Source organism: Bubalus bubalis, chromosome 5 (assembly GCF_019923935.1).
Source record: "Bubalus bubalis isolate 160015118507 breed Murrah chromosome 5, NDDB_SH_1, whole genome shotgun sequence".
NCBI lineage: Eukaryota > Metazoa > Chordata > Mammalia > Artiodactyla > Bovidae > Bubalus > Bubalus bubalis.
In genome coordinates, this window is record NC_059161.1 from 82,175,263 (window position 1) to 82,194,274 (window position 19,012).

The 19,012-nt window shown below is 41.6% G+C and overlaps 1 protein-coding gene across 9 annotated transcripts in view; it reads right to left on the minus strand.

Annotated features, from left to right (window-relative positions):
- DEUP1 (deuterosome assembly protein 1) overlaps positions 1-19,012 on the minus strand; it is a 141,045-nt gene that overhangs the window by 100,317 nt on the left and 21,716 nt on the right. For all 9 annotated transcript variants that reach the window (XM_044943363.2, XM_044943366.2, XM_044943367.2 and 6 more), the window contains exons 3-4: positions 13,901-14,072; positions 11,939-12,034 (exon numbers count right to left, since the gene is read on the minus strand). In XM_044943363.2, coding sequence (XP_044799298.1) covers positions 11,939-12,034; positions 13,901-14,072 — 268 coding nt within the window. The remainder of the gene's footprint in view (positions 1-11,938; positions 12,035-13,900; positions 14,073-19,012) is intronic.

A 19,012-nucleotide genomic window follows, 5' to 3' on the forward strand; every position in this document is an offset into this window, starting at 1 on the left:
CACATTTCCAATTTTTTCTTATCATTTCCTTTTCACCAAGGAGAAATTCTTTTAGCTATTCTTTTAGGGTAGATCTACTGGTAACAAAACGTCTTTGTTGTTGTCCAGTTGCTAAGTCATATCTGACTCTTTGCGACTCCATGAACTGCAGCACACCAGGCTTCCCTGTCCTTCACTATCTCCTTGAGTTTGCTCAAACTCATATCCATTGAGTCAGTGATGTCATCCAACCATCTCATCCCCTGTTGCCCCCTTCTCCTCTTGCCCTCAGTCTTTCCCAGCATCAGCATCTTCTCCAATGAGTCAGCTCTTTGCATCAGGTGGCCTAAGTATTGGAGCTTCAGCTGCAGTATCAGTCCTTCCAATGAATATTCAGGGTTAATTTCCTTTAGGATGGATTGGTCAGATTTCCTTGCAGTCCAAGGGACTCACAAGAGTCTTCTCCAACACCACAGTTCAAAAGCATCAATTCTTCAGCGCTCAGCTTTCTTTGTAGTCCAACTTTCACATCCATACATGACTAGTGGAAAAACCATAGCCTTGACTAGACAGACCTTTGTTGGTAAAGTAATGTTTCTGCTTTTCAATATGCTGTCTAGCTTGTCTTGGTTGCTTTTTAAATATGCTGTTCAGATTGGGTAATTTCTATTGTGCTATGTTCAAGTTCACTCATTGTGTATGTCTTCTATCCTCTCTATTCTGCTTTTGAACCCATCTATTGAATTTTTTAGTTTGGTTATTGTATTTTTAAGTTATAAAATTTCTAGCTGCTTGTTCTTTATAGTTTTCTTTGCTAAAACATTCTAATTTGTTTCAAGCATGTTTGTAATGGCTCATTGAAGCATTTTTATAACAGCTACTTTAAATTCCTTGTCAGGTAATTCTAACATCTATATCAACTCAGTGCTGGTGTCTCTTAATTGATTTTTCTCATTCAAGTTGAGATCTTCCTTGTTTTTGCTATGATGAGTGAGTTTTTTTTAAACTTAAACCATTTTGGGGTATTGTGATGTGAATCCACAGTTTATAGAAATCCTGTGTTTTAGCATTCTTCTTCTGGCAATGCTCCAGCAAGGAAATGTGGAATGGCACCTCATTGCTGCCTTGTCGTACTGAAAGTCCAGGTCTTCACTTGGCATCAGCTTGTAACTGGGAGGAGGTCAGTGTTCCTTGTTACTGCTGAGTGGCAGTGGGAGCTCAGGATCTGCACATCTTTCACTGGCACCACATTGACCAAAGGGGCACAGATGCCACATGACTGCTTCTTGCATGGCCTTCAGCAGTACTGTGCTGAGGGAAGGAGCCCTGTTACCACAGAGGTGGTGAGTGTTCAGACCCTCGTTAGGCTTCCCTAGACACCACTGCAGAGAGAAGGATGCCACATCACCAGCAGAGGCACAGAGAAGCCCAGGTTCTGCTACAGTCGCCCCTGACATCACGGACTGCGTTTCCACTCAGTCTGCTCTGACTCCCCTGAGGCTGGGGCCTGGACTACCTCATTACAGAAGGCGAGGGCAGAACCGAGGCTGTCTACTGGGTCTGCTGGTGAAGTTGGTTTGCAGCTGTAGTCCTTTTCCATGCCCTTTGGCTAGAGTCAAGCAGTTATTATCAAAAAGTGTTTAATCTTTGTGGGCTGTCTTTCTTCAGGTCTTTCAGTTGCAAGGAAGAGGCCTTCTTCCTCTTTTGGTTTGTTTGTGCCCACTGGAGAGTCAGGCCTGTGGGCTTCTCTGTTATCTAGTCTATGATATGAGAGGCAAAAAGAAATTCTAGGAATTCAACACCATGTTTGCCTTGGGATCCAAGGTCCTAGTTGGTCTGTCTTTCCTCTCCACTTCTCAGTCTTATGTTGTTTTATAAATAATGTCCAGGATTTCTAGTTGCATTTAGCAGGAGGAATAGGGGAAAGTACATTGACTCCACCTTTCCAGAAGAATAAATCTCAAATGCATATTTTATATATATATATATAATTATAGTTTTATAATTTTAGAAGGAAAAGAAAATGCACCATTTTAAAAAAGGAAGCAATTTCAAAAGAAAGTTTTGCCAGAGTTTTTTAAGGCAAAATGTTGTAAAACGTATCCTTAAGGTATTTTTAGGGAAATAAGGTTGTGAAGAGAATAAATAAATGAAGAATTTCAAAGAAGGAAGCAGTAGAGTGAACTAGCAGCAACAAAAGCACGTTTGCCACAAGGTATCATTTTCTGGTTAGAAAAAATGACATCAGTTCAGTTCAGTCGCTCAGTCCTGTCTGACTCTTTGTGACCCCATGAATCACAGCATGCCAGGCCTCCCTGTCCATCACCAACTCCCAGAGTTTACTCAAACTCATGTCCATCGAGTCGGTGATGCCATCCAGCCATCTCATCCTCTGTCGTCCCCTTCTCCTCCTGCCCCCAATCCCTTCCAGCATCAGAGTCTTTTCCAATGAGTCAACTCTTTGCATGAGGTGGCCAAAGTATTAGAGTTTCAGCTTTAGCATCAGTTCTTCCAGTGAACACCCAGGACTGATCTCCCTTAGGATGGACTGGTTAGATCTCCTTGCAGTCCAAGGGACTCTCAAGAGTCTTCTCCAACACCACAGTTCAAAAGCATCAGTTCGGGGGACAGTCCTAAGATGGCGGAGGAATAGGACGGGGAGACCACTTTCTCCCCCACAAATTCATCAAAAGAACATTTAAACGCTGAGTAAATTCCACAAAACAACTACTGAATGCTGGCAGAGGACATCAGGCACCCAGAAAAGCAGCCCATTGTCTTCGAAAGGAGGTAGGAAAAAATATAAAAGACACAAAAAGAGACAAAAGAGGTAGGGACGGAGCTCTGTCCCAGGAAGGGAGTCTTAAAAAGAGAGAAGTTTCCAAACACCAGGAAACACTCTCACTGCCAAGTCTGTGGTGAGACTTGTAACCACAGAGGGCAACATAACAGGGAGGAAAACTAAATAAATAATTAAAACCCACAGATTATGAGCCCAACCGTAACTCCCCATGAGCCCAACGATAACTCCCCCAGCAGAGAAGCAGCACAGACGCCTGCACCCCCCACTAGCAAGCGGGGGCTGGGCAGGAAGGTGCGGGCTGCATTGCTTAGAGTAAGGACCTGGGCCTGAATGCCCCGAGGGAAATCTGAGCAAACTAACTTGGGCTAGCAAACCAGACTGTGGGATAGCTACCACGCGAAAAGCCCTAACCTAAGACATCGCCAGGCCCGCTCACAGAACAAAGGACTGAACAGAGATTGGCAGCTGCAGACCGTCCCCCTCTGGTGACAGGCAGCCAGAGCCAGAAGGGGGCAATTGCAGCCCCAGAGAGACATTATCTACCAAACTGCAAGCAGGCTTCTTTGCTGACTAAGACTTCCTGGGGTTCTTGACGGTCAACATCCTTCTGAGAAGGTGCACCGGTAGTACACCCAGGAAACCAAGCAGCAGGGACAGGGGAGGCGATAAGTTGCAGCAACCATGCTCACCAAACACCTCATCACCTGAGCTGCTCGGACCTGGGAAGGGCACCAAACGCAGGCCCAATGGAGTCTGTGCCTCTTAGGACTACCCAGTGCCTGAATCTGAGCAGCTTAGAACTGGGAGGTGCAGGCAGCCCAGGGCTGGCCTCGGACAGTTCCCAGCAGAGCACCTAGAGCCTGAGCAGTGTGGGCAGGGAGGACACATGCGCCGTGAGCGGGGGCAGGCCCAGTGTGGCTGAGGCATTGCAAGCACACGCCAGTGTTATTTGTTTGCAGCATCCCTCCCTCCCCACAGCGCCACTGAATAAGTGAGCCTAAAAAAGTGTCCACCACTGCCCCCTTGTGTCAGGGCGGAAATCAGACACTGAAGAACCAGCAAACAGAAGAAGCTAAAACATAGGGAACTGCCTTGGAAGTGACAGGTGCAATAGATTAAAACCCTGTAGTTAGTACCAACTACATAGGAAGGAGCCTATAGATCTTGAGAAATATAACCCGGACCAAGGAACTATCCAAAAATGAACTGACCCCACACTGCCCACAACACCACCAGAGAAAGTCCTAGATATATTTTTACTATTTTTACGATCATTCTTTTCTTTAATTTAAAAAAATTTTTAAGTCTTCTATTACTCTTTTAATTTTCATTTTTATAATCTACTATTACTTAGCAAAAAAAAGGCCCTATTTTTTAAAGCAAACTTCATATATATATATTTCTTTTTATAATTTTTGACTTTTTTTCTTCTTTTCTTTAATATTGTATTTTTGAAAATCCAACCTCTACTCTAGATTTTTAATCTTTGCTTTTTGGTATTTGTTATCAATTTTGTACCTTTAAGAACCCAATCTTCCGTGCCCATTTTTACTTGGGAGCAAGATTACTGGCTTGACTGCTCTCTCCCTCTTTGGACTCTCCTTTTTCTCCACAAGGTCACCTCTGTCTCCTCCCTCCCCCTTCTCTACTCTACCCAACTCTGAATCTCTGTGTATTCCAGACGGTGGAGAACACTTAGGGAACTGATTACTGGCTGGATCTGTCTCTCTCCTTTTCATTCCTCGCTTTTATCCTCCTGGCCACCTCTGTCTCCTTCCTCCCTCTTCTTTTCTCTGTATAACTCCGTGAACATCTCTGAGCGGTCCAGACTGTGGAGCACACATAAGGAAGTGATTACTGGCTAGCTTGCTCTCTCTTCTTTTGATTCCACCTCATCTCATTCGGGGTTACCTCTAACTCCCTCCTCCCTCTTCTCTTCTCCATGTAACTCTGTGAACCTCTCTGGGTGTCCCTCACTGTGGAGAAACTTTTCATCTTTAACCTAGATGTTTTATCAACGGTGCTGTATAGGAGGAGAAGTCTTGGGACTACTGTAAAAATAAGACTGAAAACCAGAAGCAGGAGGCGTAAGTCCAAATCCTGAGGATACCAGAGAACTCCTGACTCCAGGAACATTAATCAACAGGAGCTCATCAAACACCTCCACACCTACACTGAAACCAAGCACCACCCAAGGACCAACAAGTTCCAGAGCAAGACATACCACGCAAATTCTCCAGCCACACAGGAACGCAGCCCTGAGCTTCAATATGCAGGCTGCCCAAAGTTACTCCAAAACCATTGACATCTCATAACTCATTACTGGACACTTCATTGCACTCCAGAGAGAAGAAATCCAGCTCTACCCACCAGAACACCAACACAAGCTTCCCTAACCAAGAAACCTTGACAAGCCACCCATACAACCCCACCCACAGTGAGGAAACTCCACAATAAAGAGAATTCCACAAACTGCCAGAATACAGAAAGGCCACCCCAAACTCAGCAATATAAACAAGATGAAGAGACAGAGGAATACCCAGCAGGTAAAGGAACAGGATAAATGCCCACTAAACCAACAAAAGAGGAAGAGATAGGGAATCTACCTGATAAAGAATTCCAAATAATGATAGTGAAAATGATCCAAAATCTTGAAATCAAAATGGAATCACAGATAAATAGCCTGGAGACAAGGATTGAGAAGATGCAAGAAGGGTTTAACAAGGACCTAGAAGAAATAAAAAAGAGTCAATATATAATGAATAATGCAATAAATGAGATAAAAAACACTCTGGAGGCAACAAATAGTAGAATAATGGAGGCAGAAGATAGGATCAGTGAAGTAGAAGATAGAATGGCAGAAATAAATGAATCAGAGAGGAAAAAAGAAAAACGAATTAAAAGAAATGAGGACAATCTCAGAGACCTCCAGGACAATAGTAAATGCCCCAACATTCGAATCATAGGAGTCCCAGAAGAAGAAGACAAAAAGAAATACCATGAGAAAATACTTGAGGAGATAATAGTTGAAAACTTCCCTAAAATGGGGAAGGAAATAATCACCCAAGTCCAAGAAACCCACAGAGTCCCCAAACAGGATAAACCCAAGGTGAAACACCCCAAGACACATATTAATCAAATTAACAAAGATCAAACACAAAGAACAAATATTAAAAGCAGCAAGGGAAAAACAACAAATAACACACAAGGGGATTCCCATAAGGATAACAACTGATCTTTCAATAGAAATTCTTCAGGCCAGGAAGAAATGGCAGGACATACTTAAAGTGATGAAAGAAAATAACCTACAGCCCAGATTACTGTACCCAACAAGGATCTCATTCAAATATGAAGGAGAAATCAAGCTTTACAGACAAGCAAAAGCTGAGAGAATTCAGCACACCAAACCAGCTCTTCAACAAATGCTAAAGGATCTCCTCTAGACAGGAAACACAAAAAAGGTGTATAAACTCAAACCCCAAACAGTAAATTAAATGGCAATGGGATCATACTTATCAATAATTACCTTAAACGTAAATGGGTTGAATGCCCCAACCAAAAGACAAAGACTGGCTGAATGGATACAAAAACAAGACCCCTATATATGTTGTCTACAAGAGACCCACCTCAAAACAGGGGACACATACAGACTGAAAGTGAAGGGCTGGAAAAAGACATTCCATGCAAATAGAGACCAAAAGAAGGCAGGAGTAGCAATACTCATATCAGATAAAATAGACTTTAAAACAAAGGCTGTGGAAAGAGACAAAGAAGGACACTACATAATGATCAAAGGATCAGTCCAAGAAGAAGATATAACAATTATAAATATATATGCACCCAACATAGGAGCACCGCAATGTGACAAATGCTAACAAGTATGAAAGGGGAAATTAACAATAACACAATAATAGTGGGAGACTTTAATACCCCACTCACACCTACGGATAGATCAACTAAACAGAAAATTAACAAGGAAACACAAACTTTAAATGATACAATAGACCAATTACACCTAACTGATATCTATAGGACATGTCACCCCAAAACAATGAATTTCACCTTTTTCTCAAGTGCACACGGACACTTCTCCAGGATAGAACACATCCTGGGCCATAAATCTAGCCTTGGTAAATTCAAAAAAATTGAAATCATTCCAAGCATCTTTTCTGACCACAAGGCAGTAAGATTAGATCTCAATTACAGGAGAAAAACTATTAAAAATTCCAACATATGGAGGCTGAACAACACGCTACTGAATAACCAACAAATCACAGAAGAAATAAAAAAAGAAATCAAAATACGCATAGAAGCAAATGAAAATGAAAACACAACAACCTAAAACGTGTTCAGTTCAGTTCAGTTGCTCAGTCGTGTCTGACTCTCTGTGACTCCATGAATCACAGCACGCCAGGCCTCCCTGTCCATCACCAACTCCCGGAGTTCACTCAGACTCACGTCCATCGAGTCAGTGATGCCATCCAGCCATCTCATCCTCTGTCGTCCCCTTCTCCTCCTGCCCCCAATCCCTCCCAGCATCAGAGTCTTTTCCGATGAGTCAACTCTTCGCATGAGGTGGCCAAAGTACTGGAGTTTCAGCTTTAGCATCATTCCTTCTAAAGAAATCCCAGGGCTGAACTCCTTCACAATGGACTGGTTGGATCTCCTTGCAGTCCAAGGGACTCTCAAGAGTCTTCTCCAACACCACAGTTCAAAGGTATCAATTCTTTGGTGCTCAGCCTTCTTCACAGTCCAACTCTCACATCCATACATGACCTCTGGAAAAACCATAGCCTTGACTAGACGAACCTTTGTTGGCAAAGTAACATCTCTGCTTTTGAATATGCTCTCTAGGTTGGTCATAACTTTCCTTCCAAGGAGTAAGCGTCTTTTAATTTCATGGCTACAATCACCTTCTGCAGTGATTTTGGAGCCAAAAAAAAAAAAAAAAAGTCTGCCACTGTTTCCCCATCTGTTTCCCATGAAGTGATGGGACCAGATGCCATGATCTTTGTTTTCTGAATGTTGAGCTTTAAGCCAACTTTTTCACTCTCCTCTTTCACTTTCCTCAAGAGGCTTTTTAGTTCCTCTTCACTTTCTGCCATAAGTGTGGTGTCACCTGCCTACCTAAGGTTATTGATATTTCTCCCAGCAATCTTGATTCCAGCTTGTGTTTCTTCCAGTCCAGTGTTTCTCATGATGTACTCTGCATATAAGTTAAACAAGCAGGGTGACAATATACAGCCTTGACGTACTCCTTTTCCTATTTGGAACCAGTCTGTTGTTCCATGTCCAGTTCTAACTGTTGCTTCCTGACCTGCATACAAATTTCTCAAGAGGCAGATCAGGCGGTCTGGTATTCCCATCTCTTTCAGAATTTTCCAAAACCTGTGGGACACTGTAAAAGCAGTGCTAAGGGGAAAGTTCATAGTAATACAGGCATACATCAAGAAACAAGAAAAAAGTCAAATAAATAACCTAACTCTACACTTAAAGCAACTAGAAAAGGAAGAAATGAAGAACCCCAGGGTTAGTAGAAGGAAAGAAATCTTAAAAATTAGGTCAGAAATAAATGCAAAAGAAACAAAAGAGACCATAGCAAAAATCAACAAAGCCAAAAGCTGGTTCTTTGAAAGGATAAATAAAATTGACAAACCATTAGCCAGACTCATCAAGAAACAAAGGGAGAAAAATCAAATCAATAAAATCAGATATGAAAATGGGGAGATCACAGCAGACAACACAGAAATACAAAGGATCATAAGAGACTACTATCAACAATTATATGCCAATAGAATGGACAATGTGGAAGAAATGGACAAATTCTTAGAAAATTACAACTTTCCAAAACTGAACCAGGAAGAAATAGAAAATCTTAACAGACCCATCATAAGCATGGAAATTGAAACTGTAATCAGAAATCTTCCAGCAAACAAAAGCCCAGGGCCAGATGGCTTCACAGCTGAATTCTACCAAAAATTTAGAGAAGAGCTAACACCTATCCTACTCAAACTCTTCCAGAAAATTGCAGAGGAGGGTAAACTTCCAAACTCATTCTATGAGGCCACTATCACCCTAATACCAAAACCTGACAAAGATGCCACACAAAAAGAAAACTACAGGCTAATATCACTGATGAACATAGATGCAAAAATCCTTAACAAAATTCTAGCAATCAGAATCCAACAACACATTAAAAAGATCATACACCATGACGAAGTGGGCTTTATCTCAGGGATGCAAGGATTCTTCAGTATCTGCAAATCAATCAATGTAATACACCACATTAACAAATTGAAAAATAAAAGCCATATGATTATCTCAACGGATGCAGAGAAAGCCTTTGACAAAACTCAACATCCATTTATGATAAAAACTCTCCAGAAAGCAGAAATAGAAGGAACATACCTCAACATAATAAAAGCTATATGTGACAAACCCTCAGCAAATATTATCCTCAATGGTGAAAAATTGAAAGCATTTCCCCTAAAGTCAGGAACAAGACAAGGGTGCCCACTCTCACCACTACTATTCAATATAGTTTTGGAAGTTTTGGCCACAGCAATCAGAGCAGAAAAAGAAATAAAAGGAATCCAAATTGGAAAAGAAGAAGTAAAACTCTCACTGTTTGCAGATGACATGATCCTCTATATAGAAAACCCTAAAGATTCCACTAGAAAACTACTAGAGCTAATCAATGAATATAGTAAAGTTGCAGGATATAAAATAAACACACAGAAATCCCTTGCATTCCTATACACTAATAATGAGAAAATAGAGAAATTAAGGAAACAATTCCATTCACCATTGCAATGAAAAGAGTAAAATACTTACTAATACATCTACCTAAAGAAACTAAAGACCTATATACAGAAAATTATAAAACACTGGTGAAAGAAATCAGAGAGGACACTAATAGATGGAGAAATATACCATGTTCATGGGTCGGAAGAATCAATATAGTGAAAATGAGTATACTACCCAAAGCAATCTATAGATTCAATGCAATCCCTATCAGGCTACCAACGGTATTTTTCACAAGAGCTAGAACAAATAATTTCACAATTTGTATGGAAATACAAAAAAACCTCGAATAGCCAAAGCAATCTTGAAAAAGAAGAATGGAACTGGAGGAATAAATCTGCCTGACTTCAGGCTCTACTACAAAGCCACAGTCATCAAGAGAGTATGGTACTGGCACAAGACAGAAATATAGTTCAATGTAACAAAATAGAAAGCCCAGAGATAAATCCACGCACCTATGGACACCTTATCTTTGACAAAGGAGGCAAGCATATACAATGAAGAAAAGACAAGCTCTTTAACAAGTGGTGCTGGGAAAACTGGTCAAGCACTTGTAAAAGAATGAAACTAGAACACTTTCTAACACCATACACAAAAATAAACTCAAAATGGATTAAAGATCTAAACATAAGACCAGAAACTATAAAACTCTTAGAGGAGAACATAGGCAAAACACTCTCTGACATACATCACAGCAGGATCCTCTATGACCCACCTCCTAGAATATTGGAAATAAAAGCAAAAATAAATGGGACCTAATTAAAATTAAAAGCTTCAGCATAACAAAGGAAACTATAAGCAAGGTGAAAAGACAGCCTTCAGAATGGGAGAAAATAATAGCAAATGAAGCAACTGACAAACAACTAATCTCAAAAATATACAAGCAACTCCTACAGCTCAATTCCAGAAAAATAAATGACCCAATCAAAAAATGGGCCAAAGAACTAAATAGACATTTCTCCAAAGAAGACATACAGATAGCTAACAAACACATGAAAAGATGCTCAACATCACTCATTATCAGAGAAATGCAAATCAAAACCACAATGAGGTACCATTTCACACCAGTCAGAATGGCTGCTATCCAGAAGTCTATAATCAATAAATGCTGGAGAGGGTGTGGAGAAAAGGGAACCCTCTTACACTGTTGGCGGGAATGCAAACTAGTACAGCCACTATGGAGAACAGTGTGGAGATTCCTTGAAAAACTGGAAATAGAACTGCCTTATGACCCAGCGATCCCACTGCTGGACATACACACTGAGGAAAACAGAATCGAAAGAGACACGTGTACCCCAATGTTCATCGCAGCACTGTTTATAATAACCAGGATATGGAAGCAACCTAGATGTCCATCAGCAGATGAATGGATAAGAAAGCAGTGGTACATATACACAATGGAGTATTACTCAGCCATTAAAAAGAATACATTTGAATCAATTCTAATGAGGTGGATGAAACTGGAGCCTATTATACAGAGTGAAGTAGGCCAGAACGAAAAATACCAATACAGTATACTAACGCATATATATGGAATTTAGAAAGATGGTAACCATAACCCTGTATGAGAGAGAGCAAAAGAGACACAGATGTATAGAAGTCTTTTGGACTCTGTGGGAGAGGGAGAGGGTGGGATGATTTGGGAGAATGGCATTGAAACATGTATAATATTATATAAGAAACGAATTGCCAGTCCAGGTTCAATGCAGGATACAGGATGCTTGGGGCTGGTGCACTGGGATGACCCAGAGGGATGGTACAGGGAGGGAGGTGGGAGGGGGGTTCAGGATGGGGAACACGTGTACACCCGTGGCGGATTCATGTTGATATATGGCAAAACCAATACAATATTGTTAAGTAATTAGCCTCCAATTAAAATAAATTAAAAAAAAAAGAAAATAAAACAAAAGCATCAATTCTTCAGCGCTCAGCTTTCTTCACAGTCCAACTCTCACATCCATACATGACCACTGGAAAAACCACAGCCTTAACTAGACGGACCTTTGTTGGCAAAGTAATATCTCTGCTTTTGAATATGCTATCTAGGTTGGTCATAACTTTCCTTCCAAGGAGTAAGCGTCTTTTAATTTCATGGCTGCAGTTACCATCTGCGGTGATTTTGGAGCCCCAAAAAATAAAGTCTGACACTGTTTCCACTGTTTCCCCATCTATTTGCCATGAAGTGATGGGGCCAGATGCCATGATCTTCATTTTCTTAATGTTGTGCTTTAGGCCAACTTTTTCACTCTCCTCTTTCACTTTCATCAAGAGGCTCTTTAGCAAAATTAACACCACTTTATAGGTCAAAACACATATCAAAACATGATACTAAATTGTAATAAGTTTCCTTACTTGAGCTTTCAGGGTTTGTAGTTGTCCTTCGTAATTCTGAGTCATTGCTAAGTTACATTTTTCCAAACTGTCCAACTTCTGTCGAAGTAAACCCACCTGCATTAAGAATAAAATTTAATTTTAATTTTTCTAAATTTTGCCTGACAAAATCTTAGAATAGTCATTAATAATTAAATTCACAAAAATCAGATGTTGCTAGGGCTATTCTACTGGGTACACACTAGCACAGTATGGTAGGGATCTTGAGTCTTCTTACTGCACATTAAAGCAAGATTTAAAATCTACTTCACATTGTCTTTTTGGGAGCAGTATGTCATCACTCTTGCAGCAGAACTCCTGCCAACACATTTCAGCCTTTATTTCAGGCTTCACTGCCTACAACGGGAGCTCTGTTTTAGTGGTGTTATGGAATAATTGTTACCTTTTTTTTTTAATTAAAAACTAACAAAGTGAAAAGAAAAACAGGACTTCCCTGGTGGTGCGGTGGGTAAGAATACACCAGCCAATGCAGGGAACATGGGTTCGACTCCTGGTCGGGAAAAATTCCACGTGCTGCAGAGCAACTAAACCCCTGTGCCACAACTACCGAGCCCACGCTCGAAACCCCGGGCTCTGCAACTGCAGAGCCTCATGCTGCAGTTACTGAAGCCCGTGTGCCTAGGGGCTGTGCCCTGCAACAGGAGCAGACACCGCAATGAGGAGCTGGTGCAGGCAAGAGTAGCCCCTGCTCGCCATAGCTAGAAAAAGCGCCAGAGCAGCAAAAAAGACCCAGAAGAGTAAAAAACATAAAAAGACAAAATGTCTAAGAGGAGTTCATAGGGATTTGGCTTACAGAATTTGTCTGCTTAAACAGCACGTGAGGCTTCTTTGCACATCTGGGTTGTGACAGGACTAAAAGTCAGAAAGTAGTCCCTTGCATGTGCAATCTCATGACCTGCCTCTACTGATAACCACGTTAACTGGGCCAAACAATAACATAGTCAACCAAGACAAAAAGTTAAGTTCTACTGAGTCCAGCAGAGGTAGAAAAACAGCTGCGGAACAAGTTGACTGTTGATGTTTTAGTTATTAGCATATGATGAGTAAACCTGCCTTATGCCTGGTCCCAAAGAAAATTCACAGACATGAAAGTCCACGTCAGGTGAAGCGTATGACTTTGCTGAACTCTGCAGCAGGCCCGAGAGCACTCAGACATCCCTCTAGCTTCACTAGCTTGGCTGCAAGCAGGCTCCCTGGGCCCAGGACACTCCTCCTAAGTGGTGCACGTGCTCAGTCACTCAGTCAGGTCTGACTCTTTGCAACGCTATGGAGTGTATGTAGCCCACCAGGCTCCTCTGTCCATGGGATTCTCCAGGCAAGAATACTGGAGTGGGTTGCCATTTTCTATTCCAGGGGATCCTCCCAACCCAGGGATCAAACCTGCATCTCTTGTGTCTCGTGCGTTGGCAGGCAGGTTCTGTACCACTAAGCCATGTGGGCACCCAGGCATACATATACCCCCCGCCCTCACCGAACTCCTCGTCTCTTGATCTACAATCAAGGCTTTATCTTTCACTTCTTTTAGGAAAGACTTTTCTAGCAGATGAGAAAAGGCAAATACTCCTGAACTCTGCCTGCTCCAAAGGCACAGCTCTGATGGCTACTTTGTTTCTGTAGCAACAAAAGCAATGACATCCTTGCTTGAAAACAGTATTCACATACATGTCAAATGTTTACTTTCCTAGATGGCATCTACTGGACTCTGTCTGTTTGCATCGGCAAATTTCTATAGGTTTAGGCTCTGCTTGCCACTTATTTGATAGAACACATACATTTAGCACATTGTGACAGAATTTCAGGGCATTTCAAGCTATCGCTGATACCTATACAAAGTATGTGTAATGAAAAATGCATTCTGACGGAACTAGCACTATTTATAACAGTCTGAGGAATGAACAATTTATTAACACAGCTACACAGTACCTCTTGACCTTTCTGTTCCAGACACGTCTGTGCATTTGCCAACTCTTGATCCCGAAGATCTAATCGTGTCTCCAGAGCCCGCATCTTCCTTTCCCAATCCAATTTTTTGTTGTTTACCATGATGTCAATTTGCTCCATTAATTCCTGAAGCTCTGCCTCACAAGGAGAAGCTCTGGCAATTGTAGAAAAGTGAAATATATTTTAAAAGACTGAAATGTGAGAACAAGAAAACTTGTGATTTTGCTTTAAATATCTTGATCATTATTTTCTCAAAATTTTCAATTATTTAAATAGGAAGAATTCTGCAAATTAGAGGTTAACATTTTAAATTAAAACTAAAAGCTAATTTCAGAGCTAACAGAGTACATACTTTTCACTGGCATTTTAAAAAGTACAGCTGTGCCATAATATAATGCAATATATTGATAAAGTTAATATATTGATAGTTATAACCTGCATTTCTCTTCCTATGTATCGCTGGATTACATCAGAAATAAGGCCACAGTAAATAAAGTTAACTTGAAGAATTGATGCTTTTGAACTGTGGTGTTGGAAAAGACCTTTGTGAGTCCCTTGGACTGCAAGGAGATCCAACCAGTCCATCCTAAAGGAGACCAGTCCTGGGTGTTCACTGGAAGGACTGATGCTGAGGCTGAAACTCCAATACTTTGGCCACCTCATGCGAAGAGTTGACTCATTGGAAAAGACCCTGATGCTGGGAGGGATTGGGGGCAGGAGGAGAAGGGGACGACAGAGGATGAGATGGCTGTATGGCATCACCGACTCGATGCACATGAATTTGGGTGAATTCCGGGAGTTGGTGATGGACAGGGAGGCCTGGCGTGCTGAGATTCATGGGGTCGCAAAGAGTCAGACACGACTGAGCTACTGAACTGAACTGAACTGAAAAATAATAAATTTTAGAGTGGGCTAATTCAAGGAGAATTCTAACAAATAATCCCCGGGAATTTGCTCGTGGTCCAGTGGTTAAGAATCCATCTTGCAATGCAGGGGATGCAAGTTTGATCCCTGGCCTGGGAACTAAGATCTCACATACAGCAGGGCTACTAAAGCCCACGAATCACAACTACTGAGACCTCATGCTGCAACTAAGACCTAATGCAGCCAAAAACAAATAAATACATAAATATTTAGAAAATAATTCCATCCTCTTACATGTACATATACATATGCCTATGTGCTTATCATAACCTGAGGAGGTTTGATGGCAGGTAACTGGGGCTTCACAGGGCCTGCCAGGGGCAGAGGAACAGACCCAGGCGCGGCAGGACCAGATTCACAAGCACCTGGGCTACACTGCTGCTCCTTCAGGACAAAAGCTTGATGCCATCTGGCTGGTGATGTCTGCTGGAAGAAAGCTGATTGGGCAGATGTGGGCAGAGTAACGTAAGATTTTAGACAGTGCAGATATTCTTAGTCAGAAAAGTAGGAATAGTTGGTCCTAGGAAGGTCTACGATGTTTGAAACAGGACCCTTGGTGTGAACTAGCATTACTGAGGCTGAGAGTTGCTGAGGTTGTGAGTGCTCCCGGGGCAGGGCTCTCCTTCCAAGAAGCGCAGCACTGCCCAAGGACCTGGTGTCAGTTCACTCATTCAGTCCAGATAAGCAGGTAGACATTGAGGTCTCAGGCTTCAGCTTAAGGCGTGCACAAACGCCCAGGTTAGAGAAGCAAGTTGCTTCAGTATCCGCCTGTTCAGTGGTGTGGGGCTTCTGATGTATTTGTGTAGCTGGGAGGAAGGCAGGAGAGGCAAGCGTAAAATGACACCATTTCCTCCATCTAGTTTCACTGAATGAGAATTTTAGGGCTAATTAAGGATCATTTAGCATTTTAAAAAACTGAAGCCCAGACCCATCGAGGTCACACACTGATTAATGGAAGAGCCAGAACTAGATCCTAGACAGCTGCTTCTAAATTAAGTGCCTTCCTGTATCCACAGCAAAAGACAGGGTGTTTTTTCTTCTTCCTCTCTCTGTTTAGTTGTGGTTTTGTTTGTAATGTAACATGCAAAGTTGAAAATTTTCATTTTCTCTATTAAAGTGTTGAGGACAGTGGTGATAAGGAACACTGGCAGCAGAGTTGTTGGACTTATTTTGTTACTATTGCAGTTACTGCATGGTCTACATTAACAACATCTTCATGTTTTGAATAAGAACTTCCTTGAAAAATGTAGTACAAATGAGCTCTGTTGCGATAAGGTTTGAAACGGGTACATGAACTCAAAGGACTCAGAACTTCTGGAATCCCTTTCTAAAACACCCAGAGTCAACCTGAACAAGGGATGTCCCTTTGACTGGCTTATTCAACAGCCTTCATACCAGTTGTGGCACCAGAGCGGTTTTAAGTACAAAAATGCATCCTGAAGTCGTCCAGTATTCCTGGGCTAAGGCCCAAAGGCTCTCAGTTTTTACTTAAAACCTAAAACCAGTCTGAGGAGAGGAATTACTAATTCCTCTATGAATAACGTGACTGGATTTTAACTGGAATTCTGATGTGGGGAAAAACAACAGAACAAAAAGAATGGTTTTCACACCATTTTCTTTTTCGTAACAACACGTATCCCCTTTACTGTAAACACAATTGGTTTATTTATTCTGCTGGTGTAAACTCTGAAGGGAAGGGGCTCTGTCAGTCTTCTTCATCACCACCTCACCAAGGCTGGGCACAGCGCCGCAGCAAATGGCAGATGCTCAGTGAATCTCTGAGTCAACAAACAAGTGTTCTCCATTACTATCTCCTGGGCATCTAGGAGGGAGCCATGCCTGTGGGAGTAAAACACAGGCCTAAAGAAGAAAGTGGCATTGCTATGAGCCACTCAACCAATACTGTTAAATAAACGAATGAAGGGTTTATTTCCTGGGTATGACTATGCTATACAAAAGTAAGAATATTAGACTTCAGGGTGGGAGGACTTTTACAAGTCATCTAGTTCAACTACCCACTCAGTGTTTGCACACCTTGCACAGATTGGAGAGAATCATCTATCACACCCCCACTGATCAGATTCAGCAAGTCTAGGACAGACACCAGGTTCTGCATTGGTAACAAAGGCATCAAGTACATGCCGTTTGGTGTTGGTTAGCCGCTAAGTCGTGTCCGACTCTGGCGACCTCATGGACTGTAGCCCATCAGACTCCTCTGCCCATGGGATTTCCCAGGCAAGAATACTGGAGTGGGTTGCTATTTCCTTCTTTAGGGGATCTTCCCCACCTAGAGATCAGACCCCTGTCTCCCTCATTGTAGACGTCTCCAGCACTGCAGGCAGATTTGTTAACATTAAGCCACCAGGGAAGCCCCCTCAGTATCAATATTTGCTCCTAAATCTAGTGAACTTTAAAATAAAAGACAAAAGACTTAGTTTAGCCTCCTTCATGGTCTGGACACTAACATTTATATTTTCATTTCTTTCTTTAGCTAAATGCTAACACTATGCTAATTACTCTGCTGTACTTCCTCTCATGAATTCTCACAATATCCCATAAAGCAGATCTTATTCCAACTTTATAAAAGTTGATTGAGGAGCTGAATGAGAATAAAAATCACTTCTCTAAGGCTTTCAGCACTGGAGACTGGGTGGATTGTGTCTAATACACTACGTAAGACAGGTAAACCCTTGCCCTAACTATTGGGTTTATCCGTGGGAGCAATTCACAAGTGCAAGATTCTGAGAAAGGCTAGAGGTCTAAATGCATTAAGCCAGAAAGGAAGGGGCACACTGAGACTTGTAGGGTAACATACCAGTCTGAGGATCCTAGAGTTAAAAAAAATCAAAACATCATTACTTGGAGATGGAGAGCAAAATAGAAAGCTGATGATATAAACGGAGGAAGTAGGGGCAAGTGTGTCAGGGAGGAACGGCAGGGGGATGGATGTGGAGAGAGGCACTCAGAGAAACAGGAGCTGGGGTAAGACTCATGGACATGCCTGTCACTCCAAAGTCCTTTAACAGTGGCTGAGGGGCTGGTTCTTAAAAGGTAGAACTTAATCAGACAGATAGCTATGGTGACATATGATTTGTTATTAACCCAGGATAATTTTAAAAGTGAAAGGGTAACTACTGATTATTATTTCAGGACAACAGACACAAAGAGTGACAGTTCTAGGCAAACTGAAATGTAGGGCCAGTCCACCCATCAACAACTGGGAAAACAGAAGTGGATATCAGGCTGCTTATTTAAAGAAAGACTGAGCTTAGTTCAGGACATGAGAGATATCTGACAGAAATGGATCTTTAGCTTGGGAAAGAGAAGAGGGGATTTGGCTTAAAAGACAAATATAGAAGTCACCATGGAGAAAGGGGAGAGGGGAAACGAAGCAAGGAGAAGGAATAAAGAGGAGACTGCTTCATGCACCGTGGATAAGCCTAAGAAAATGAGTTTCCAAAAAACTGATGAGCAATCTTATCAGATTTTAACCTTTCCAAAATGTTTCAATAAAACTCATTTTTAAATTGTATTAACATATTATTTGTCTTAGGTATATTACTATTATTTAGCTGTACTAAATATATAATGGCACAATATATTCAGAGTAGTAAAGGAAAAAATTTTCAATAAAGAAAACCAACTGGCAGAGTTATCATTCAGAAAAGATACAGAGTTTTCCAGAAAAGCTAAAGGAATTCATCACCACTAAACTGACCTGACAAGAAATGTTAAAGGAAATTCTCTAAGCTGAAAAGAAAGGGCACTGATCACTAACAAGTACACATCTGAAATAATAAATCTCACTGGAAAGGCAAATATATAGCAAAGGTAGTGGGTTAATCACTTATAAAGCTAGCATGAAGGTTTAAAGACACAAACCACAAAAATGTGATTTCAATAATTAAGGGATGCTGCTGCTACTGCTGCTAAGTCGCCTCAGTCGTGTCCGACTCTGTGCGACCCCACAGACAGCAGCCCACCAGGCTCCTCTGTCCCTGGGATTCTCCAGGCAAGAACACTGGAGTGGGTTGCCATTTCCTTCTCCAATGCATGAAAGTGGAAAGTGAAAGTGAAGTCACTCAGTCATGTCGGAATCCTAGCAACCCCATGGACGGCAGCCCACCAGGCTCCTCCGTCCATGGATTTTCCAGGCAAGAGTACTGGAGT